General features: G+C 42.2%; 1 protein-coding gene across 3 annotated transcripts; it reads left to right on the forward strand.

The window, feature by feature from the left end:
- The first annotated feature begins 356 nt into the window (after window positions 1-356).
- Window positions 357-24,975, forward strand: CLASRP (CLK4 associating serine/arginine rich protein). 3 transcript variants are annotated; one of them, XM_075836025.1, is made up of 21 exons: window positions 357-444; window positions 3,895-4,022; window positions 4,915-5,012; window positions 5,272-5,373; window positions 5,792-5,871; window positions 7,823-7,907; window positions 9,828-9,964; window positions 10,356-10,452; window positions 11,754-11,832; window positions 12,043-12,116; window positions 12,283-12,324; window positions 13,100-13,306; window positions 14,766-15,023; window positions 15,276-15,431; window positions 16,056-16,095; window positions 16,551-16,611; window positions 20,341-20,399; window positions 20,553-20,599; window positions 22,332-22,411; window positions 23,219-23,243; window positions 23,649-24,975. In XM_075836025.1, the coding sequence occupies exons 2-21, from the start codon at window positions 3,906-3,908 to the stop codon at window positions 23,689-23,691; spliced, it is 1,887 nt and encodes a 628-aa protein (XP_075692140.1). In that variant the 5' UTR covers window positions 357-444; window positions 3,895-3,905; the 3' UTR covers window positions 23,692-24,975. The 3 variants fall into 3 exon arrangements, with proteins under 3 accessions (XP_075692140.1, XP_075692141.1, XP_075692139.1); XM_075836024.1 differs by lacking the exon at window positions 357-444 and adding an exon at window positions 457-705; XM_075836026.1 differs by lacking the exons at window positions 357-444; window positions 22,332-22,411; window positions 23,219-23,243; window positions 23,649-24,975 and adding an exon at window positions 456-705 and having other exon boundaries at window positions 16,056-16,099.
- The last annotated feature ends 1,042 nt before the right edge of the window (window positions 24,976-26,017 follow it).

The following is a 26,017-nucleotide window of genomic DNA, read 5'->3' on the forward strand; positions in this document are numbered from 1 at the left end:
TCCATCTCTGTATGTGTCGTTAATCGACACATACAGAGATGAAAAAAAAATGACAGCCCCCATAGAGAAGTTAAAAGAAAGAAAAAAGTAAAACACAAAAACACAAATAAAATTTATTTTAATAACATACTAAAAGCAAAAACATATATAAAAAATAATAATTTCGTGACACCTTCCTGTCCTAATGTCTTACAGAAGTGGAATTAACCCCTTAAGACGATTTACATAAATACAAATCTCGCCTATTCTGCAGGACGGCTAACTGGTAAAGTTTGGTCTTCAGAAAAATGGCCGCCTCACAATCATGCATCTGGTATACTGAAAGTAACAAATTAGACCAATGGGAAAACAGTCACATGACTGTAACCAGTCGACGTGCATTTCCAGCACCGCAGGCGTGACTTCGTTCTAAAAGAGCGGAGACACAGGAGTGACACCGAGACGGTCAGTTGCGGTGAATAATAAGCAGCCCCGGGGCCATATTACGCCGTGCGCCACACAGTGGTGGATGACATTAGCGCTCACATGTTAGTAGCGTCAGACACGGCCTTTGTACAGTATTATATATGTCGCTCTTTAAATGAATGGGAGCGAGGCAGTGACGTCACTCAATGAACATTTACTCCGCCCACATTCACCCTTACTGTATCCGGGAGTAGCTTTGCTGCAATTGCATCATTTCCGGTCTGTGGGAGCAGGAAACTGGTGAGAGAGGTCTATAGGGAGCGATTTTCTTTGGGGACGTGGTAGGCACAAACATGCCCCCATATGCTGCTGCTGTATTGGGGGTAGATGTGGGGCGCTGGGTATGTAATATAGAAGGGGGCAGCCTAGGCCACCAGTCTCAGTAAGTCATAGCAGGGCATGTGAGCTGCTGTGCATCATGTCCTCCGTATCTGAGAGAAATTGTAGTGTAGCCAGACATAGATGTGCTGGTTTGTGGTCTCTATGACATGACTAGAACCGATACCCACAGCCACTTATTATAGGCCAGTGCAAAATATAATCTGCACCGTCACTTAGGGCTCATTCACATGTGGTGGGTTTTGTTGCAGAAAATCCATTCATCTGAGTTTAACTTGCAGAAATCCATGTGCTGACTGCCGACACCGCCCCGTTCAGATGATTTTCGTTGCAGACATTTCTGTAAAAAAATCTGCAGCAACCTTGTAATGTTTATTAGGCGTGCTTTATCATTTTATTAGATGCAGCAATCAAGACAGGGTTCAACCCTATAATATGCACCCCCAACCTGATTTAGATGCAGGGCTGCATGTCCTTGATGTCTTGTCCATATACTATATGAAAAGCTCTGGCTGTATCTACACCGCTGAGGGTTGCACAGGATTCGAAAAACATGGCAGCTTTCTACTAAAAACAGCCCCACACCTGTCCACAGGGCGTGTCTGGTATTGCAGCTAGTCTCCATTGCAGCGAGTGGGGCTTAGCTGCAATACCAGACGCAACCTGTGGACAAGTGTGGGGCTGTTTTTAGTAGAAAGCTGCCATGTTTTTCTAATCCTGTGTAGTCCCAGGCAGAATTGGAACAGGATGAGTCAGATAAATGCACCGCAATCTAGTGCTGCCTATGGGTTATTTTCTAAACGGAATTCCCGTCTTATGGTGTACTAGCCTATTCCTGGGATATACCATAACATTGTGATTGGTGGGGGGGCGATCTCTGTGATCCTGAGAACAAACAGCACCACTCTAAGTAATGGGGATGAACTGCAGTTACCTGCACAGCGGGTGGCGGGGAGCGTCGCTGTGCAGTAAGTAGCTGAAGAGACCAGCGCGCTTAAAGGCGTTATGTGGGGACCAAAAATTATTAGCCGTGTAGTCACTGCAGTATGTGACTCACTCGCTAATATACGTTCCGATCCCCCGTCGCGCTGATTCTGAGATTTTCCTAGTGCTGCCGGGGGACAGGAAGTCTAGTTGCACGGTCTTATTTGATGACGATACGACTCTGTCATGTGACCGGCCCCGCTGTACTCCATGTACAAGTAGGACATATACAAGTAGGAGTACAGCGACTACATAGAGTGCAGCGGAGCCGGTCACTTGACGAAGAGTTGTCGTCATGAAGGAAGAATGTGCAACTAGACTTCCGGTCCCCCCGCCAGCGCTATAAAAATCTATGAAAATCTCAGAATCAGTGTGACAGGGGACGGGAATGTATATTAGCAGTGTACTCACATACTGCAGTAAGTACATTGCTAATCATTTTTGGTCCCCACATAACCCCATTAAAGATGAAGCAGTAATGTTTATTCTGAGGAACAGTGGTATTCCCGGAGGTTAGTCAGTGATGGCGTATCGTAGCAATATCTTCTATGGTTGGGAAACCATATTCATGAACGTAGGATCCCTCCATTGTAGAAGTGCAAAACCTTCTTTGATCGGAGTGCCACATTGTCAAATTATACCACTCCCGGGGGATGCGTGTAAAGCTGTGGTCCCATCTGTGCCATAGCGACAGTAAATGCCATAGAGAGTCGATGCGGCCGCGCTCAACAGCTGAGTGTTTCACAAATCCCGCCAACTACAATGCATCCGAAAATCGGCAGCATGCCCTAAAATCCGTGCAGGTTTTTCCTACAGTTTATGAATGTCTATTTTTTTTTAAAAAAACCTGTTCACTTGTATTGTACATTGTTGCAGATTTTCGGAGTGCTGTGCTTACGCCATGTCTGAGCGATGTTCCTCTTCACAACTCTCACTTCTGTTACTCAGATTTTAAAGGGGTTTTCTGGACACGGACCGGTGTTTCATACTGATGACATCAATCGGATAGGTCATCAGTATATGATTGGTCGGGTCTGACGGGCGGAACCTGCACTAATCAGCTGTTGCGGCTGCCTCCAGCATCGGGAGTTATACGGAGTTCAGTGCCGGAAGCAGGAGGCTCCGTACACTGTATAGCGGCCGTCCTGGGTTAATGCAGCTCTGCTCCAATTCACTTGAATAGGAGCAGCATTGCAGCACGGCTTCTATACATCTGTCTCCGACACCGACCGCTGTATATTTCCCGTCCCGGTGGTTGGTGGCATTTCCCCGTCACGTCCTGTTGACATTACATAGTGATCACGTGATTGTAGCGACTAATCGCTTCCTGTGCCGGTGGCATATTGTCCGTGGTGATGTGAACGTTGTGGCCACAGTTTGGCTGCCGCGGTCACGTGGCGCTGGATGTCATGGTGCTGTGATGATATATACATATAACGAGGCAGCGGTTCACCGGATATCCCAGTTGTTCATGGGAATGTTTCAGTAATAATGTGTGATTTGTGGGGCGTTCCCAAGCCGTTTTGCATCTGTCAGCAGATGTTATCTCTGTTTTTTTAGCCGCAGGGACCTGTATCCAGATACTCCCATGGATAAAGGCAGATCACATCATATTATGCAAATCCTTTTATACAACTTCCTAATATATTCTTTGTAGGTAGAGTTTGAGTGAATTATGCCGGTTATTCACATAAAATACCCGTCCGCTCAACAAACTTGTTTCTCAGACCGATGTTTACCCCAACTCTTGAGCGTGCGCAGCCTTGACCATTGGGCTCCATACTTATCCACTGGATCAGCTGACATTTATCTAGGGCTTCATTCACACTTCAGCTCTGTTTTCTATCAGAATGCAGAATATGGAACTGATGTTAACACACCTATGATATTCTGCATGGACATTTTCCTGCACGCTTTGCATGTTTTTTTTTAAGACCCGGCTTGTTCCATCAATGGCGGACAAAGCCGCATATACTGCCTGTCTTATATCACCATGTCTGTTCTATGCAGTGTATTATAGTACAGAGGCATGAAGTTTGGGTTCACATTATATAAGCAACAATCCTCATTCTGTATTAAAATATGTTTAAACGCTTCTCTCCTCAGTAAGTTGTCGGATGAAGACTGGTTCTAGGATGTGGCATGAAGCTCGTAAACACGAGCGGAAGCTTCGGGGGATGATGGTGGATTATAAAAAGCGGGCAGAGCGTCGGCGAGAATACTACGAAAAGATCGTAAGTGAAGTTAAATGTTTTTATTTTCTAATTGGGGTGCTACTAAAGGCTTTTCCTCATCAGGAAAAGCCCCTGTCCATATACTCTATTGGGGCGTAACTCAGGACCCCCACTCTTACAGCAGAGAACAGCTGCAGGGGAATGTATGGGCCGCTGGAGCCTCCCCTGGCTTTGACAGCTCATTGCGTGTTTATTAAGCCGATCTTACCGCCATCTATATAGAATGCAGTTGTCATGTTGATCCTACCCCTTTAGCACAGGGATGAGTATTACAGATGTACGTGTGGCTTTGAAGGCTATTTACTATGGCCGAGTTCACTTCAACAATATAAACTCTATTCAAAGTTATATTCGACTTCTTTGAGTTTAATGTTCGTTAGATTTTTGAAAGCCGATGTCCAGTGTGGTCTGCTACTCTTCCCTTCCTCTATGCTTTACACTGCTGCTCAGTTTGGTTAGATCTACTGCAGTGTATAGACTCAATTTTACCAGGAATTTGGTGCATGAAGTGGCAATTTGTTATCGTCGGGTCCTGCAGGTCTGCTTTACAAATAATCCTCCCCTATCGCCCTAAAGTATAAAAATAATCATAAAATGTAAGTTCCTCACTGCCTTGTTGTGCAACAGTGAAGAGCCGGAGATTTCCCACTTTATAACAAGGCTGATATTGGGCATCTGGGTAAGTTCAATGATAACCCCTGTCTGAGCTCTAATGGCCGCCATATTAGTTGTAACGCCGGTTTACCAGAAACAACAGAATGTGACGGAATATGACAGACTTTTTTTGTACATTTTGTGTTAATTGTGTTTGCATTTATACACAATCTTAGCGATTTTTCAGAATTTGGGCTGCAGCTCCTTATTTCAAAATAAAATCTCCTCATCCCTACAGAAAAAAGACCCGGCTCAGTTCCTTCAGGTACATGGACGATTCTGTAAGATTCACTTGGATTCTGCCGTGGCACTCGCTGCTGAAAGCCCTGTTAACATGTGAGTATCCAGACCATAGGAAGAATAGGTATTCATAATGTTTTCATTTGTAAATCTGCCTGAAGAAGGAGCCTGTGTTGTCTGAAAGCTGATTATATAATTTCTCTGGTTAGCCACTAAGGGTATCATTCCTACCATACTTTTTTGACACGCAAGTATTTAACATTGCATAATTGTTTCTGGCTAACGTGGTACTGCGCTGTTTTTTACTGTAGTCTTAATACGTAAAAACGAATGCATCATTTTTTGTTTGGTTTAGGATGCCGTGGCAAGGGGACCCTAACAACATGATTGACCGATTTGATGTTCGAGCTCATCTTGACTACATCCCAGAATATAAACCTCCTCTCCTCACCACAATGTGAGCAATTCTTATACTTTTTTTTTTTTTAAGGGGTTTTCCAGCTAAAGGATTATGTCTGATAATTCGGGATCGGCTTTCTTGAAACTTTCGTATGAACTTCATATACCCATGTGGCGGCCGACTGTCGCCTTTCCCAATAGGTGAGGGTCCCAGAGGTGGGACCCTCACATATCCGTCAATAAATGACATTTGTTGGAATACCCCTGTGATGCTTCCTTTGGACAGTTACTTTTATTCCTGGTTCCTTCCTCTGGATATTGATCCCCTCTTTGCCCAGCTGTACCTTGCAATAGGTTTTTTTTTGTTTTTTTTTGCGTTTCATTGTCTGTTCACACCTTTTTTTATTCTCACTGGAAAAGTGGTTTTGAAATTTCATAGTAAATTTTTATTTCTTTTCTCTCCCCTTCTTGACCAGAACTCCAGAACAGGAAGCTGATGACAGAAAGTGTAATTATGAACGCTACCGTGGGTTGGTTCAGAATGACTTTGCAGGAAGTATGTAACTTTTTTTTTTTTGTTTAGTCTAGATTTCTTGTACAAATGAATAGGATCCTGCGATATGAAACCATTTATTGGAAATCCTCCACGCCCTTAATTTACTTTTAGTTGTTTTCCTTTTGACTTGGTCTGTGCCCCATGATGAGTGTCAAATTGTTCTGTTTTGATCTAGAGAGCAACGAGGTCACTTGTCTTCAGTAAAGATTTGGCCTCGTATGAGCAGTCAGTTGAAGTTACCAGAACCTCTGTGGTTAATAAGTCAGAGGATTCACATAGATGGATTGTTTTCTGTAATTTCAGTGGAAAGGGGCCAATCATACACTGCCACCTCTTCAAGGGAATAAGGACTGGAACCCAGTAATATGATTGACATATCATAAGTGTCAACATTGGAAAACCTTTTAAAGGACTTGTCTCATCAAGACAACCCCTGTCCATATGCCCTATTAGGGCCTATGGATGTCCTAGAGGGGGGTCCTCGATTGGGATCCCCCTCTATGTGCCTGAAAGGAGAATCGCTGTAACAGCAGATCCCGCTGTGGTGGATGTGGTGCGACCATGCATTACATGGACAGCTATTCATTTGAATGTCAGGCATGTAATGCAACGTTTCTGCTGCAGTGGCTGATTCAGGGGAAATGTGTGGATCCCCCTGGCAATAAACAGCTCTCTGGTTTAGGGAGGCAGGATTGTTTTTAAAAAGGGGGTAGAGGATGGCTACTTTTCAGAAAGGGGTTGTCGTCATGAGACAGCCATTTCTAAAGAATCACTTTTTGTTTTAATCAGTTACTTAAAGGGAATGTGTTGCCAGAAAAACATGTTTGTTTTTTTTTTTAATTAAACATTTAGTGTGTGGGTGATTAAACATTGTTCAAATTTTTTTTATTTTTTTCACGAGTCAGGAAATATTATAAATTAATTCTAATTTATAATACTACCCATTTTTGGTCACTAGATGGAGCTATTCCCAAAATTGCAGCATTGCAACATTGGGTTAAAAGCCCTCGCTCTAGTGAGCTCTCAGCATCCCCCCCTCCTTTATCCTGGCTAGTGCCGGGATAAACGAGGGGTTTGAACGGTGTAACCTCCTACACTGTGTGTCGCCATTTTTTGAGCTAACACACAGTGTAGTAGGTTTACATACAGTAGTAAACACACACAAACACGAACATACATTGAAATCTTTTACCTGCTCCTGCCGCCGCGGCTCCCTCCGGCCCGTCCGCTCCGTTTGCTGCCGCTGGTCCAAGTGCACAAATCCGGAAGTAGTAATATTACTGTCCGGCCGCGACTTCCGGTCCACAGGAAAATGGCGCCGGACGGCGCCAATTTCGAATTGGACTGTGTGGGAGCGGCGCATGCGCAGTTCCCACACAGACGCCGTACACTGAAGTCAATGGGACGGGAGCCGTTCGCAGTCCCTATGGGACTGTGGCTGCCGTATTCCATGTCTATATGTGTCGTTAATCGACAGAAATGGAACAAAAAATGGCAGCCCCCATAGGGAAGAAAAAGTGTAAAAATAAGAAAAAGTAAAACACAAACACACAAATGAATATAAACGTTTTTAATAAAGCACTAACATCTTTAACATATAAAAAAATAATTTGTGATGACACTGTTCCTTTAACACAACCTAATTTGTTTGACCTTCTCTGATTTAAATATCCAAAATAGAATATTTAGTGCCTTTTTTTTTTTTTTTGTTTTTTTAAAGATCCATTAAGGGCTTTCATCTTGAATACATTAATGCTGCCTGTGTTACAAAGTTATTATATATTCAAACATATTTATATAGGAATCTGATTCCCTATAAAAAGTACTTTAAAAGGGTTAATGAAATTACATCAAGGCTCGAGATTTACATTTGTTATTTGTATGTGTTCATGAATCCACATAGGGTTTTTTTTTCATACTGTTGTTGCATTTTCCTTCTGTTCTCTTATAGTTTCTGAAGAGCAGTGTCTGTACCAGATTTACATTGATGAACTTTATGGTGGCCTACAAAGACCGGGCGATGATGAAAAGAAGAGGTAAGTTTCATAATGATCCATTGGTACATTTCCCACGCATTCCAATATCTAACGTTTTGTCCCATTTAGTTAAATGGATACGCCATCGTTTTATGATCGGTGGGGGATGTAACCTCTGGGACCCCCCAATGACTCTGAGAATGAAGGGGCTGCAGTGCTGATTTAGCCCTGCCACCCATTTATTGTTTTTTGCTGCAAGGTGGCGCCATGGTTTTACAGAAATGACATATTTATTTCATTTTTTAATTTCATATCCATGTAACTATCAAAGAATACGCTTATCAAGCTACACCTGTCGCTATATTAGGGCTGGGCGATTATGACCTGTCAAAATCATGATTAATTGAACATATAACCTCGATTGCGAATAATGAACAATTACTTAGACCACACACCCTTTTTTTAATGCTACACCATTGAATTAATATTTATCCCCTGAGCCTGCTGTGTACTACTGTATATAATATACACCCGGACACTGCCCCCACATAGTATTTTGCCCCCCATAGTGCCCCCCCACACAGTATATTACCCCCATAGTGCTCCCCACACATCATTATGCCCTATAGCTGCCACCACACTGTATAATACCCCCATAGCTGCCCTCCACACACTATAATGCCCCCCATAACCGCCCTCCACACAGTATAACGTATTGCTGTTAAATAGCAGAAGAGACCAGCCAGGCTGCACATAACTAGAGTAAGGCCTCATGCACACGGCCTTGCCCGTAATCATGGCCCGCGGGCCGCATTTTCGGGCTGTGCTCCCATACAAAGTATGGGAGCCGGGCCAGTAAAAAGAAAAACATAGAACATGTTCTATCTTTTGCGGCACGGTTCTACGCCATGGACCCCTATCCATAGCGATACGGAAAGGTGTCCGCGGCCAATAGAACTGAATGGGTCCGTATTTGCCGACCGTATTACGGTCCGCAATCACGGAGATTTTTTACCGTCGTGTGCATGGGGCTTTAGACTGTGCTTCTCAAACTGTAAGGTGCCGCAGTGGTGAGGCGTCTACTACTTATTGGTGAGACATGTCTGGGGAGGCAGGAGCTATTGTATATGAACAGACCTTTCACTGGCTGAAATCTCTGATTTTAGTAACATATTTCACCACTTCGGTCTTATTTTAATGTTCTAGTGGGTTATCAGGAGATAAATAAAAGAAAATGTATTTTTTTAAATTTTGTTATGGACTCCAACCACTTGTAAGGCCCAGGGGTCACCCATGTTCTGGCTGGTGAGGCGCCAGTAGATAGAGAAGCCCTAAGAAAGAGATGGCATCCTGCTCTGTCCCCTAGGCTCCTGTATTCTGTATAGGGAGTAGTAACACAATAGGTGCATATGCTGCGTAAGACTACACAGCGTATCCGCCCGGGAACTCCGCAAAAAATCTGAAGTTTTTCGGGTGGCATGTCTGCTGCAGAAACACCTCTGCACTTAAAAATGTATGCTTACCCCGGCCGTAGTCATGGCGAGGCGTGCTTCTCTACTGAGCATAGCCCGGCCTCCTGGTATGAAGCTGTAGTCCATGTGACTGCTGCAGCTCTTGATTGGCTGCAGCATTCACATGGTATGAAATGTCATCCCAGGAGGCCGGTTTGTGAATTCAATGGGGAAAACCCGCAAAACAGAAGATTCTGATAAACTGCACTGCAAGTCAATTTATGAACAGACTTTCACCATATTTTTTTCCGTTGAGCGTGGAAGATATTTGTTCAAATCTCATTCACTTTGCTGCTACTGTAAAACACTGCGGAAAATCGACAGTGTTTACGCCTAGTGGGTTCCTACCCTAAGAGATGGTGCTGTATGATTGACTTTTTTATAACTATTTACTCCTTCAAACCTCCCCCCCCCTGTTTATTTTTCTGCTTTCTTGCCTAAATGTGCCTGCTTTTTTATTTTAAAATAGATTGGCTGAAAAGAAAGCCTCAATCGGGTACACATATGATGACAGCACAATAGCTGATTTAGGAGAATCTGATAAAGAGGAAGAAGATTCTGATGATGAGAGCAAATCTGATGAAGATGAAGTCATCCCAGACATAGGTATTCTTATTTATGCAATACTTAACTATTCAATCACCAGTGTTATCTGGGCTATTGGGAAAGCCTTGCAACACTGGGGTGCTGAACTAGGACCAGGAGTGCAAAATCTGAATGAAACGTATGTTTTCCCTGTGCCTCCCACAGATCTTCTTTTACACCAATGAAAGTACATAAAGGTTAACCGGTTTCCTTTTTAAAGATGGGCCCGTATACACGCACACGTCGTACATAGTTACATTTTTCTGCAAGCCCTAATGAGGGTGGGGAGCAATGTGGGGAGTGTATTAAGTTCTGCCGAATAGGTTATGTATGCAGTGGGTATTAATAGATTCTATAGTCTTATTGATGACCATGGATTACAAATTATAATCCCTTAACTTGTTGTTTTCAGATGTAGAAGTGGATGTTGATGAGATAACAGAAGAGCAGGTTGCTGATCTGAACAAGCAGGCAACCACGTATGGGATGGCTGAGGGAGACTTTGTCAGGTACTTGTTCAAGATTTGTAACATAAAACATAGTTTGTTTTTTTTATTGGAATATATGAATATCAGAGGAGTGTATGACGCTGACCAATCAGCGCCATACACTACTCTCCATTCATTTACACAGCTATATCGCTATGTGCAGCCACATAAACACACTATAACGTTACTGCTGTGTCCTGACAATGAATATACATTACCTCCAGCCAGGACGTGATGTTTATTCAGACTCCTGTCACTTCTGAATCTTTTCTGTGAGAATTCCAGCAAGGCAAACGTAATCTCGTTTTAAATGACAGTTTACAGCGTACTTTCGCGAGATTACGTTTGCCTTGCTGTAATCTCACAGAAAAGATTCAGAAGTGACAGGAGTCTGAATAAACATCATGTCCTGGCCGGAGGTAATGTATATTCATTGTCAGGACACTGCAGTAACGTTATAGTGTCTTTATGTGGCTGCACATAGCGATATAGCTGTGTAAATGAATGGAGAGAAGTGTAGGGCGCTGATTGGTCACTGATCGGTCAGCGTCATACACTCCTGTACAACGCCCACTTGGTCTAAAGTAAAAACACGCCCAGTTGCGCATTAAGAAACTAATTAGCATAAAGCTAAAAATCGCTCATAGTGGTAAAAACAGATTGTTTTTCTAAATAAAAAGCACTGCTGTTACCTACATTATAGCGCTGATCTCCTTATGTAGGAGATAGGGCACTTATAATGTGGTGACCGAGCCAATTTAATAATAAAATCATATTATACTCCCATATTTTATTTTATTAAAGAAGACACTTTACACATTGTAAAGATGCTACTTTACACTCATGGGTGCCTGCGTATAATATTGCATTAAAGTGCAACTTTGGGTTGAAAATGCATAAACATAATGTTTGGGTCTAAAGGTCTGACCCAAGCAGATCCTGAGACTCACAACAAAATAAAAGTTTAGGATGTGCAGAGTACACACGTGCCAGTTATACTTATGTCTACATGCACAGATCTTCCCATAATTTCCAGAACTGACAAAAAACTCTGTGATCCAGATGTCGGTAAATGTCAGGCATCGACAATCCGCCTGATTGGGTGCAGGGAGGGATTAGATGTAAATGCTAATCTTCTCACTCTTGTAGTAGGAAAAGATGTGACAGAGAGTACATCTTTTCTTTTTGGTAAAATGGGTGTTAACCTGAATAGAAGTGGTTACTGCAAGTGGAAGCACCGACTTTAACAATCATACTGCCCAACAATGACTGCCATTTATTAATGCTGTAAAGAATTGACCACTGGTGTGTTTGTTTTGTAGAATGCTACGTAAAGATAAGGAAGAGTCTGAAGCGATAAAACATGCTAAAGCTTTGGAAGAGGAGAAGGCCATGTATTCTGTAAGGATCTGCACCAAAAGACAGCTGGACGTGACATGGTTCATTGCAACAGGCCTGACCTCTTCAGACAGTAACTTGCCCACATCACCCTCTATAGATTGGGCTTGTCCTTAGTACCTTTTCCAGTTTATGCCCTCAAATCCCTTACGTTTTTAAAGATTGTCCTGTGAAGGACCGTCAGATGGTAAACTTGTCTCCATGTAATTCTAGGGACGGCGTTCCCGACGGCAGAGGAGAGAGTTCAGAGAAAAACGACTAAAAGGCAGAAAGATCAGTCCACCCAGGTAAAAAAGAATATCATCTTCAAATGGAGAAAAACGAAACTATGCACCAAAATAGCGGCGAGCAATAAATAGAGGACTACCTAAATAAGTATTATGTCTCACTTTTTTTTGTAACTTGTAGCATGGAGTAAATCTTTACTATGTCTTGTTTTCTTACTTTGCACAGTTATGCCCGACGAGACAGTCCAACATATGATCCTTACAGAAGGTCAGTAGAATTTGTTGCAAAGAGAGTTAAAGGGAATGTATTCGGTATTTCATTTTGGTTTAATTAAATGTAGAAGAGAAATATTATATAATATTTTTTACTTTTAAATACTTTTTTGGGGCTCCCATATTTGAGGCACACATTTTCTTCCTGTAGTTTCTGTATAGACAGAGCAGCAGGGTTTGTGTACTTTACGGCAGCTTCAATAAATAAACGCGCGTGTGTGTGTGCGCGCGCGTTTGTGTTTAAAACTGGACATTTTTCTTTACTATAGATAACTGCATAAAAAAAACACCAGAAATGTGTTGTGTTTTTTTGTTTTTTTTTTTAAATGTTTCTATCATAAACCTGATTGAATATGTAATTAGGAATTATAAGTTTCCTTCAAAGATGTATTCCCAACTCACACGTTTATGGAAAACCCACAGGACATGCGATCAATTTGTAATAGATGCAAATCTCATTTTTGGGACCTGCTCACATGTGGAGAATGGGGGTCCCACCAAACCCGGTCCAGGCTGGTGAGGCAGCCGCTGGCCAACCTGCCTCCAGGCGGAGAATACGCGGCCACCTCTCCATTCACGTTTCCCATTCTTCACATAGGTGCGGGTTCCAGAAGTGGTACTTGCACCTATCATATTTATAGCATATCCTGTGGACATGCCATTAAATGTGTGAGTTGGGAATACCCCTTTTAAGTAAATATATTTGTGTTGTCAATTCATTGAGTTGTCAAGTTGGTAGACTGACACATGTCTCCTATTCTTTTCTGCAGATCACAATCGGAGTCTTCATCTGCTTCACGTTCCCGCTCTCCAAGCCAAGGGCGTGAGGAAGCTATTACTTTTATAACCAGCTTTGGGGGCAGTGAGGATGAATCCGCTTCTGGCCCTGCAGCTCAAACTCCTGCAAGCAGTGGCAACAAAAAGGCCCCACATTCACAGGCCTCTGGGACTTCTTCAGGTCGTAAAGAGGCCTCCCGGTCGGTAACTTTAGATTCTCCCCAGCCGTATGTCGTATGGGTCGGCCTTTACGGGGGAGGGCGGGAGGCCCAGAGTCTTCTGCATTAGAAGGGCCGGAACTCCCCAACCGGTAATTGGAATGGGGCAGTAATGCTTTTTGTATATGGCCCTGCTGCTTCAATCATTATTCAGATTAAAATGCTCTAACATAAGTTCTTATGAAAGGGCCATTTTAAATCTACTAGCGCAATAGTCAAATAAGGTACTAAACCGTTGTTGAAACCTTACCAGAGCTGTAGAAAGCCAACAAGGTATTAAAGGGGATTTCCCATAGATAGGTGATAAATATTTGATCGGTGGTGGTCCGACTGCTGGGACCCCCGCCCATCACGAGTGGGCTTACTTTGTAGTTTCTGGGAGCCCCATAAGAATGGAGCGGTAGTGCGCATGTTCATTCATCACTCCGTTCTTTTCTATGGGGCTGCTGAAGAAAGAGCTCGGCAGCCCCATAGAAATGAATGGAGCGAAAGATTAGCCAGTTCTCGGGAGTTGTGAGGGTCCCAGCAGTCGGACCCCCACCGATCAGATATTTATCACCTATCCTGTGGATAGGTGATAAATATTGATTATGGGAAAACCCCTTAAAGGCTGATTAGTCATTTTACTATCCAATCTAATTCTGCTTTATACAGGGTATATTTCTTTAAATGCATATACTTCATCATGCATTTAGGTGTGGACGTCTTTGATCAAAATCACTTCTTCCAGCTGCTAAAATAGTGAATGATGCTGGAAAAAAAATATATACCTGGAATACTTGTATTCCATATGATAAACAAGCAAATATATATCTTTTTTCCCTTAAACACTCCAGCCAACACTGATACACTGCTTATTGCAGCACCTAACGGGACGTTGCATGACACAGGAATTCACTCTTTGGTTTTCTTTAAATCCCGGTGTCATGTGCCCGTCCCCTCAGTCCCTGCCGTAGACATTAAAACCCTGTGTCTGTTGTGTTTTGAGTGCTCCTTTTAATTGGTTACCTGGTTATCGGTGAATCGTGAGGCTGGTGATTTATGTCTGCAGTTCTGTACATTATTGGGAGTTTAAAATCCAAGTACCCATAGCATTATTTTCTAACCAGTACAACGGCCGTTTAACGATCCAATAAAAAAAAAAAAAATGCAGTACCTCAGGATTTACTTACTTTTTCGGAAGTCTTCTGAATCACATTTGTCTTCTCTTTGCTAAGATTTGGTAAGTAGGGTTGTTACCGTTTGGTAACCCTGGCAGCCATTCTTTATTTACTGTGTTTTTATTGGTTTCAAGAAATTAGTTGTCAAAATAGGTTATTATGAAATATTTAATTTCCTTCACTAATATACTTACCTGTTAAGAGTAGTAGTATGCTTGGACTTCCTTATATATGCTTTGCAATTTGACATCTTCTCTCGTTTCTCCAACTTCCATCTGTAGACGGAGATCTTCCTCTTCATCTTCTTCTTCGTCTTCCTCTACATCGTCCAGCTCCAGAACGTCTTCCAGGTCTAGATCTAGCTCCAGATCAAGGCGAGATAGCCGCAGGCGTAGATCAGGATCCCGTACTCGCTCTCGTAGATATTCTCGCAGCCCTGGAAGAAGATATTCTGGTGGAGGCACTAGAGACAGCAGAAAGTATTCCAGATCAAGGTCACTAGACCGTGAACGATATCATGGAGGAAGGCGTAGGTCTCGGTAAGTTGCATGAAATCCAGAACCTCTCCTGATCTCAAGCGTGAGCCTTGTCCCAACGACAAGTGTGGAGGTGGCCACACACATACAATGCCACTGTCCATTGAAGTTAATTAAGGTTACTGACCATTGAGGGTCAGGATCTGGGCCAGCTTACTGAAAGATTTTGTGAGATTCCCATTCGCTGAACACCCACGGTTTTTTAATTTTATGTCCTCTCTGCCTGACGGTGTTTCTCTTTTTCGCTCTTCATAGAAGTCGTTCACGGTCACCTGACCGATATGGACGTGGTGGAAAGAGCAGTGGGCGTCCTCAAGGCAGTAGCCAAAGTAGTATTTCTCGAAGTCCTTCTCCAAATCGAGAAAGAGTAGGACGGACAGTATCTCCAGCAGTGGGCGAGCGATTGAAAAGGTTAGAAATCATCTGCCATTCATACCAATTCAGGACATGCATTAAATGTTGTTTTCCATCATAGCTAGAATACGCCATCCCTCTCTGATCAGTGGGAGACTGACAGCTGGGACCCCCACTGATCCTGAGAATGAAGGGGCCACAACACTGGTTCAGTGCTGCATCCCATTCACGTTTTTTCCCTGCATAGCGGTGCGCTGCTGTGCAGGGGGAACTGCAGCACGGCTCCGTTCACGTGAAGGGGGCTCCGTGTTAAAATAGTGCTGCTGTCACTTCATTCTCAACCCCTCCTCACACGCAACGCCTTTAATATGAGAGCTGGGTATAACCGCTGCAGAGGCCATATGTAGCATTACATAGCAGCATTTCACATCAATGGACGTCAAGGTAGTTCAATGGATGACCCAAGTTCACCAGAGCAAGAGACTCTCTTCTTTTCGCTCCGGCTTATACAGGTAGGTCCTGAGCAGAGGGACCATGTCTATGATGTCTATAGGCCTTAATAGGGCATACAGACAATGTTGTCCTGATGCAATAACCCCTTTAAGAAAGAGCCTGTTTGTGTGTAGGTTATAGATATCTGTAATAATGGATTGTGAGTAAAATGTTTGATTTCTGTCATAGGCCTGAACTTGCGGTTTCCAGAGAGAGCGGAGCAGCCAAAGTCAGTAAGAATTCTACCGCTTTGTTGATTGACGCAGGATGCGGTGTTGTGGTTAGCAAGCATGTGTATTGCCCAGAGCATGGCGTATATATCCACCCTTTTATTGCACAGCGTATTATAAACCATCTGCTAAGTGGTTATAAAGTCTTGCACCACCGGCTGATAACCTGATTCCGTACAGTGTTGTCGTAGTGTAGAACATTTTTAGTAAAGATGTAAAACACATCCGTATGGAATAAACCAGTGAGTGATAAGAAGGGTTATATAATGGAAAAGAACATAAATCGGCTTCTGTTCTGGTGTTTTGTTAATATTTAATTTTCTGACGTTCTCGTTAACATTTTTTTCTTTTTAAAAGCAGAAATTCTCCTGTGTTTCTGATGTCTACGATCTGTCCCTAGAATAAGTGCTTTGCTTCCTCTGCTAATGCTTCAAATTTACGTCTCTATTTTTAGGCCAAATTAACTCCAAAGGAGAAACTAAAACTCCGTATGCAGAAAGCGTTAAACAGACAGTGTGAGTATCTGGTTTCTAGGGCAGTAGGTTTGTCATACAACAGATACAGAATATATGATTTATTTTGACATATCTGTAAATAAAAAATGTGCATATTCTGATGTTGGAACCGGACGATTATACAGAACTGATTGGCGCTAATTATTTCCTCTTGCAATGCAGTGTCACAGATCACTTCTAGGCGTGTGTTTATAAATGTAACCCCCAACTATAAATGATAAAAATTATACAGACCTGCATAGATGCATTTTAAATGGTCCCAAAAGTCCCCGATTACTACTAATATTCTTACAATTTACAGTAGACCCATTATCCCATGTTACCCTTTTCCGCCACCATGACACAATAGTACGTTGAGCTGAGCAGGTTGTTCCTGCAAATTGCCGTACTATTAGTTTGTGGTGACGGTGCGGGCAAAGGAACATGCGCCATTACCAGCGTGGGCCAGCTGTAACGGGCAGGGTCCGAGAGAACTTCAGTCCCAGTCATTTAACCCATTAGGAGCTTAACAGAGGGAGGGGGCCAGTGAGTTGTCATGTCAGCTGGGAGCCTAACAGTCTGCTATGTGTATGTGCCAATTAGTTTAAAGGGAACCTGTCACCAGCATTTCACCTATTGAACGTTACTTATCCCTCACTGGCTGCTGCTATAAAAAGTTCATTGCCGTTACTCCCTCTCCTAAACTCCTCCTCCGACTGTAAATAACGGTCTGCAAACGTTTCGCGCCTTTTATCGTAATAATCCGGTGTCCCTTTGTGCGCACACCCCAAAAGAGGACATCAATGCACAAGCGCGGGATGTTGTGTGCTGGGGGAAGGCGAGGAGCTGTCAATCAAAAGTAAGAAGGTGAGGTAAACTCGGAAAGACTTGAGGAATGAAGATATGACTCTTTTCAAAACGAAGATTTGACTCTCTTCAAATGAAGATTTGACTCTCTTCTGCTCATTAGCATACGGTGCGGGAACACTAAAAAGCTAAATACTAAAGCTACAGAGCCGACTAAGAAGATAATTATAGGTTATATAGAAATGATTTTTCACCCCCTACCACCAGGTATAGTCGGTTTAATAGGTGAAATGCTGGTGACAGGTTCCCTTTAAGGCAGAGCCTAATAGATTGCCTGTCAGTAGAACATTGACGGGCAATAATACAAGGCCATACAGGCGTATGCCAGTAGATTATAGAAGTGATCAAAGGATTTCACATTAAAGTCCCCTTGTGGGACTACTTAGTAGTAATTAGTGAAAAAAACAAAGTGATAAAAAAACTAAATAGGCAGGGTCCTTAAAGGGGTTATCCCACCACAGTAAATTATCAGCTATTCCAGGAATAGGTGATAAGTATTTGATCCCTGGGGGTCCCACTGATCAAGAGAATGGTGGCCCCGAGTCCTCTGAATGAATGGAGTGGCGGTTGCGCGTGCATGCTCCCGCTCCGTTTATTCACTTTGGTACTTTGGATAGGTGATAAGTTGTGGTGGGATAACCCCATTTAAAGGGTTAAAAAATTGCTATGCACAGCGGTTCTTCAGGCTCACCCACTTAACTGACTCATTTGCCTCGGTATATGTGTAGCAGTTACCTGATCCTTTTCCTATAGTTTTAGTTAAGAGGTAAAAGAAAATAAACAGCAGGTAAAAGGGTTGTCCAATTTAGAAAACTCCTTTTCATGCACTCTATCAGAGTGGAGAGCAGCTCTCTCGCTCTGGAGGACCTTTTCCTGTACTGTATTACACAGACAGCACATTGATTTGAATGGGCACTGTGTAATTCTTAATTTGTCCTGTGGTGGTGCTGCAGGAAATTGAACACTTACTGCCAGGTTTTCCCACAGATACCAGCTGATCGCTGGGGTCCCAGAAGGGGGACACTTTGGGATCAGCTTATTGTCAAGGGACTTTACTAACAAGTAGGGATTTTCCAAAGCGGAGAACCCCTTTAAGCATCACCCATAAGAAGTGTATGTGTAGATCAGCAGCACAGGATAAATTTTCAAGAGGGTGCGCGTCTCCTGGGTCACAGTCCGAGTGACCCCTCAATCAAGATAAAAAAGAAATGGAGACAGCACTACCAAATTTTCAAAGTGAAGATCCTTTTATTCCACGGTGCAACGTTTCAGCTCAATACGAGCCTTTCTCAAGCATAATAATGTGACATACAAAACGCATATATATGCAATACAGGGTCATTAAACCAATTACATACATATACTAAACTTGTGCAATAATGCTACAACAGGTATACAAAATTTTTTATATCAATAGGATCCCCTATGAATGTGCTAATACATGAATAGAAAAATAAATAAAAACATTACATATACATAGTATAAATCGTGCATTCACTGTAATAAGGCCAATCAATCAGATGGGCTACATGTGTATAATGACATGTGATAGTGTACAAAGACAGGTGTATAAAATAAAGTTAAAAACATCTTACCCTCACTGGATCGGCTGATAGCGTTGTGCACTTCCTTACTACATGGAAACTGAGTATTGCGTCCACAGTATCCCTAAGACGATGTGTAAATCTCTGTATATTATGAGCTTTATATATACGCATATGCGCTCCTAAAATCCTCATCATTATAGCTGAGGTATAGGGATTATTGGTCTGAGACATTTAATCTCAGTCTACAGAGATAGTATACATAGTTCACATCGCTTTATATTTGATCAATTAGACTTCATAGTGGACGGGATGTATGGGCAACATATGGAGTGATGTTGCCCTTTTTCAAAATGGGTCCGACGATCCTTTATGGGCATTGCGCAGATGTGAATCTGCGATATGTCTAATGACTCATAGTCGAGACGGACAGGATCCGAAGTCACTCATGAGAAACATCTATGGGTGTATAGCCCTTTTTCAATATGGCGACTAGCGCCTCTGGTAGACAATGCGCATGCGTATAATGACGTATCATGCGATGACTCATACACACAGGTGCTAGGATTACGCAATACTCAGTTTCCATGTAGTAAGGAAGTGCACAACGCTATCAGCCGATCCAGTGAGGGTAAGATGTTTTTAACTTTATTTTATACACCTGTCTTTGTACACTATCACATGTCATTATACACATGTAGCCCATCTGATTGATTGGCCTTATTACAGTGAATGCACGATTTATACTATGTATATGTAATGTTTTTATTTTTTCTATTCATGTATTAGCACATTCATAGGGGATCCTATTGATATAAAAAATTTTGTATACCTGTTGTAGCATTATTGCACAAGTTTAGTATATGTATGTAATTGGTTTAATGACCCTGTATTGCATATATATGCGTTTTGTATGTCACATTATTATGCTTGAGAAAGGCTCGTATTGAGCTGAAACGTTGCACCGTGGAATAAAAGGATCTTCACTTTGAAAATTTGGTAGTGCTGTCTCCATTTCTTTTTTACCCATAAGAAGTGAATTACATCTGATTTTTCACATCTTCTGTATTAGGTTTTATTAGCTTTACGTCTATACTTATTTGCCAACATAGAAGCTTTACATCTACACTTTAAGCCAGTCTGTAGTTAATATCATCCATCATTCTTGGTTATTCCTATGACTAGTGCTCATAAGGTCGGTCCATAAGGTGGTACATCATAGGTGATCAGAAATCTACCTTTTGATGTATGGATAGGTTAAAAGGACATCTTCATTTCAGACATACCAACGTTTTACTACCAGTTCAGTTTTATTATGTTTTCTGCTTTTATGTTCCAGACAAGGCGGATAAAAAGGCAGCTCAAGAGAAGATTATACAGCAGGAGCATGAACGGCAGGTAAGAGCCGCTCGCTATCCTGGTCAGACTGTCCTTAGAGGGGCATATACGGTTTGTCATTAAGTCTGGTCATAGGATTGTATGTGTATCTTTCGTTTTCCATTTACAGTAAAATAAAAATAAAATATATATTTTTTTAATCTCCTTCCCTAGGAGCGTGAGGATGAGCTCCGAGCTATGGCACGAAAGATCCGCATGAAGTGGGTGACACAAATACCACACTTATGATTCATCTTAAGCATCTAGAAAATAACTTGTACCTATAGTTTTTTTTAGAATATGCCCCCCACAGAGATGTTCCTTTTATTGACGTGATCGCTGGCATTGTCCCATAGTTGATTAGGAGATGCCCAATCTCAAACCATCTAAAAAAAAAAAAAAACTCCCACAAAAAAAATGTGCGGAGGTTGTCTAAATCTCCATTTTTGCAAGAGTTTTTGAAACTAGATCCATATTTCCAGCATAAGTCTTGCATCCTTTAGTTCAGCATGTTATTTCTGTTGCATTTATTAACCTGTTTGGACTAGGGATGCCCGGTGCATCGAAACTTCGATACTGTTTCGATACTGTGCATCCCTAAACGGTTCGATACCGCTATTTCCTGTATTTCGATACTTCGCTGCGCAGCCGCACAGCTCAGTATAGTAACACATGAATGTATGGGAGCGCGGCTGCGGCTGTGTAATTCAGCCACAGCCCCGCTCCTGAGTCATGATAAGTTCGCGGGGTCAGGATGATGCGATGCGGCCAGCGCTGCACTAATGAGCGGCGGCACTGGAGACAGAACATGGCGGGCGCGCTACAAAACACCCCCATGTCCTGTCCCCAGTGCCTGCACCGCCGCTCATTAGTGCAGCGCCGGCTGCATCACCTCATGCTGACCGCGCACGCACTTCCTGTCAGGAGCGGGGCCATGTCTGTATTACACAGCCGCAGCCCCGCTCTATAACGGCGGAGATCAGAGAAACCGCTCATCTCCGCTGTTATTCCCCTGAATGCTGTGATCACAGCTGACTGCAGCATTCAGGAGAAAATGAGAAGGGGAGATGCCCCTGGATCGCGTCACAGGGAATTCCTGTGACGCGATCGAGGGCCATACCATATATGGGCAGACAGCTCAGGGTCTATTGACGGACCCCAGGGCTGTCTTACCATATTTCATGTTGTTAGGACATACCCAGGTATGTCCTAACAACTGCCTGTGTGCTATCCGTCCACAGGCTAATGTACTGGCACATATCTGATATATGTCAGTACATTAAAGTTTAAAAATAAAGTAAAAACAAAGTATCAATTTAAAAAAAAACACATACACCTTTTTTACAATAAACATTAAAATAAGTCTCAATACATAAAATACACACATTCAGTAATGGCGCGGACAACAATGTTTTTGCATCATTTATGATGTGTTCGCTGTAAAAAAATGAAATAAACACGGCTTTCTTTCACTTATTAATGTGAGGCGCGAGGTGCGATGAATTTACCCTCCACGTGCCTCACATTAATAGTAATTAACCCCATCATGTACCTCGCACATTAACCCATTATGACTGAGAAACATGATGGGATTAATTACTATTAATGTGAGGCGCGTTCAAAATTCATCACACGTCGCCCCTCACATCAGAAAACAGAAGAATTTTTTTTTTATTACTGTTGGCAAAAGTATCGAAATTGGTATCGAAATCGCAATACTAAACGAAGTATCGGTGTCTAAGTCCAAATTTTGGTATCGTGATATCCCTAGTTTGGACATCCCTCCCCCCCCCCTCCACACTAGCTGGTTGTTATACCTTTTAGCCGTTCCGTATTTAGCTTTTTACTTTCTTTCTATTTCCTCATCCGCTTATACGCACTAAAACAAAAATATTATTTTCCAGCTTCTCCTTACATTAAAATGTCAGATGTTAAGTTTTTGCTTCTTTTCAGAGAAAGAGAGCGTCGTGAGAGAGAGCGTGATGAGTGGGAAAGGCATTACACCAGAAGCCGATCGCCTTCACCGAGACACAGTAAGCACGCCGTAAATTGCCCACGGCTACTGATTGCGTCCTTTGGCTGTGTCTCTAACCTGCCTATGCAGGACGTATAAAAGACGAGCAGCAACTTGTACTACAATTGTTAAAAATGTCAGACACCTGATTAATTGTAATTTAAGGGAGCGTCTCTTATATTCAACTTTAGTTTTATTAGATTTCAGTCTGTAGAAGGGAGGTAATGTGGGGTTGTTTTTTTTTGTGTTTTTTTTTTAGTTCACGGTTTCTGTTCCTTAAAGATTTTTTAGACTGATTTTTAAATGCCAGCGTTTTTTTGACTAAAATGTAAATGTAACCTTGCTGCTGTTAGCTTTTTTTATTTCTAAAAATATCCCTGGGACGGCCACACTGGTGGCACAATTTCCTGTATTGTCTATAAAGGCCATAACACAGGCTGTGTGCGCTTTATGGCAGCTGCAATGAATGGGAGTTAATGGTCAGAAATTTCATTAGAAATATACAGTGTTATCCGCCCTAATTTGTGCCTCCAGCACTACAATAGAACGGTCATTAACTCCCCCACGCGCTGCTCATCCTGACCAGTGCGCTGCAAAAAAAACAAAAAACGCAACTTTCAACCTATTGTCTGTTCTAGTAGCCACTGAAAGCTATACTTTAATAATTATGTTTTTTTTTATATGGATATCCACTAAAAAATACATTAAAATAAATGAATCAAATTTTCGTATACATTCCCTTTAAATCATTTTGTATTTGTGCTTTTTTTTTTTAAATTTTTTTTTTCCATAGACCAATCACATTAGACTATTTTTCTTCTTGCAGGTCGCGATTACAGTTCTTCCAAAAGGTAATATACACGGAGTGCCTCGGCAGTAAATTCTTCATATACTTGCGTTACATCTTACTTCAAAAGTATTCTGACCTATCACAGCAATGTATATAGACGGCCACAGTTGCCAAAATGGTCCAGTCTTTGCCTTTTACATTAGCAAAGGGAAGGAAACGACTTTTTTCTAGAAGTAACATAAAGCGGTCATTTCACTAATAACTTTTTCCAGACTATTTCAATGGATAAGACTCTGTGGTTTATATATTGATACTTTTGCTTTCTCTTACATCAATGCACGGCCACGTTTCCACCTTTTTGCCATATGTAGGGGTCCACGTCTCTGTGAAAGCATCTGCTTGTTTGCTCATTTCGTGTGATTTGTAAGATAATTTATTCGTGTTTTTTTTTTCCTCTTGTTAATAGGAGATCACGTTCCAGATCCAGGAGCCCGCATCATCGCCACTAACCATGCAAGGTTCCTTGGTGACTTTGTATTATGTCATACGTTTTAATTATGACTTTCACTAAAGTCACTGTGTACATTCCTTATATTGGACTATGTGGAGTCTGAGAGGATGTTTTTATAAAGGACACCTGTCACCTCCATATATTAAAGACGACTATCTTTCTAGGCTGAACAGTGCCACGTAACTTTAGCAGTACTTAGTCAATGGCAGGTCCTATAAACTATACATCTTGTAGATGTCTTTTATTTAGCTGGCTATGGGGTGTGAATTGTGTCCTTCACGTGACCCTCACACTTCTATATGGCTTTTTGACCATAATGAATTATCTGGCTTATAGGTAAAGCGGTACTGTGAAGGTTTGATGAATTGGCAACACCCCTTTCTTGGTGCTACTGATGAAGACCCTGTTCAGATCACGCTTAGTGTGAATCCTGGGAAAAGCTCCCGGCATACATGATAAGCGTAACCATAGGGCTCCATTCACCTGACAGAGGCCGAAAGAGTGTCCTTTTGTCCTCCATCGGGCCAAATACGTCGGTTTATAGCAAAAAAAGGTTTGGAATAGCGTATTGGACACATACAGTAAAAAAAAAAAAAAAAAAAAAGTAAACACTTTTTTTTTTTTTTGTATTCAACATGGGACCTTTTGGGCAACGTATCTCACTGAATATCTATACAGCGGGATACATCGCAGACCTCCATCAGTACACGCCGGGAGCTTTTCCCAGCATATACACAAAATAGAGGGCAATAGCATGGTGTGAACAGGGCCCTGCACCAGTTTTTTGGAAGTGCAGTTTTCAATGCTTAAATAGGGAGGGGGCTTTTGTAGGGACAATAAGCAGTCATGAGAGCACCTACAAGAAGCTGTTAGTTTGTAGAAGAACTTTTAGTAACCAGTTCCTTTTAACATTTCGCAAGGATCCAGAAGAAAAGATTGTGGTAAGGCTATCCAGGTTTTTTTTTTTGTTTTTTTTTATGGGGGGAGTGGGGTTGCTGCTTATGGCTACCCTCCAGTCAGAAACAAAATGAAGTATAATTGCAAAAGAATAGTTAACATAACTGGTGTCCTTCTCCTGCTTGTTCCTGACTCTGCTCCCACATTTCGGTTCCCGTTGCCCGGTATCCAAGATGGCCACCGCTGTCTGACTTGCGTATGGAGAGCGTTGTCTGCAAGTTTGAGACACGCCCCTCAACTCCTCCACTGCCATTGGATGGACCCGCACTGATGTCAGCGCTATGTCTATCCAAGGGCAGTGGGGGGGGGGGGGTGTCTCATACTTGCTGACAACACTCTCCATATGCAAGTCTGACAGCGGTGGCCATCTTGGATACCGGACAACGGGGACTAGAAAGCGGGAAGGGTCAGGAAAAGGCCAACAGGTATATTAAGTACAATTTTAGCAGTTTAAAGTAATTACTTTTTTTTTGACTGGAGGGTCGCTTTAAGGCCAGGATCACGTACACTGTTTTCATGCAGTTTTTAGCCAGAGCTGGATCCAAAAGTAAGGAAAGGCATAAAGAAAAGACTGATGCGGTTCCTTTCTTTTTGTGTCCACTCCTGTGTCTGCTCAATACTGCTCCAAAAACTTCATTAAAACGGTGTGTGATTTTAGCCTTTATCATCCAACTCTACAGACTCCCTTCCGGTGTAGCACAAAAACACAGGAGGGAAACTGATCTCATAGTTTCCTATGGGATCAGTTTTGTGTCCGGTGACCTCCGTTGTGACACCAGAAATCTCCCCGAGCCCCAGGGTTTGGATGCCTGGGCAGATGCAAAAGTTTGCGTTTTTCCCATCAGTTGTGTCCAGCTCAGGCGAAAGAAGAACTAGCTGAACACAACTGATCTATGTGAACGCACTCGAAGTAGAGTGATACATATTCTATGCTAAAAATCCAAGACCATAAATAGGCCCTGAAACTTGTTACTTTCACTATATGCAGGTGGTAAGTGTTCTTGAGTCGGCAGAAAGGACAGGCAAAAGTCAACTTCGTGGAAGGTTTTTTTTAATGTAATATGACATGTATACAGCGCTGGTCTTGGTCTGTAAAGTCCTCCTCTGTATTCAACATTTTGATCATTTCCGTTGAAATCTTTTTTGGGTCCTGAATTAGCTGCCCAATTTTTAGTAACCTGTCTAAAAAGACATGGTATCGGGTGAATGTAAAATAACGGCCACTGTATAATATCATTATTTTTTTTTGGTTTGTTATGAGTTATTATTGGTTTAATTCATGATTTCATATGAATTTGTTTAGTTTATTTGCAGTTACTATGAAAACTAACAATTGAGTCTCTAGACTGCTGCGGTGTAGTGTTATG

Source organism: Rhinoderma darwinii, chromosome 8, assembly GCF_050947455.1.
Source record: "Rhinoderma darwinii isolate aRhiDar2 chromosome 8, aRhiDar2.hap1, whole genome shotgun sequence".
Classification (NCBI taxonomy): Eukaryota; Metazoa; Chordata; class Amphibia; order Anura; family Rhinodermatidae; genus Rhinoderma; species Rhinoderma darwinii.

What these genes read in the sequence shown, in the direction of transcription:
- CLASRP (XM_075836025.1), top strand. Translation starts at nt 3,906, where the DNA reads ATGAAGACTGGTTCTAGGATGTGGCATGAAGCTCGTAAACACGAGCGG. An exon ending in AGGAGAAGGCCATGTATTCT is followed by an intron (nt 11,833 to 12,042) that starts GTAAGGATCTGC and finishes ATGTAATTCTAG; the next exon opens with GGACGGCGTTCCCGACGGCA. An exon ending in AGCAGGAGCATGAACGGCAG is followed by an intron (nt 20,400 to 20,552) that starts GTAAGAGCCGCT and finishes CTCCTTCCCTAG; the next exon opens with GAGCGTGAGGATGAGCTCCG.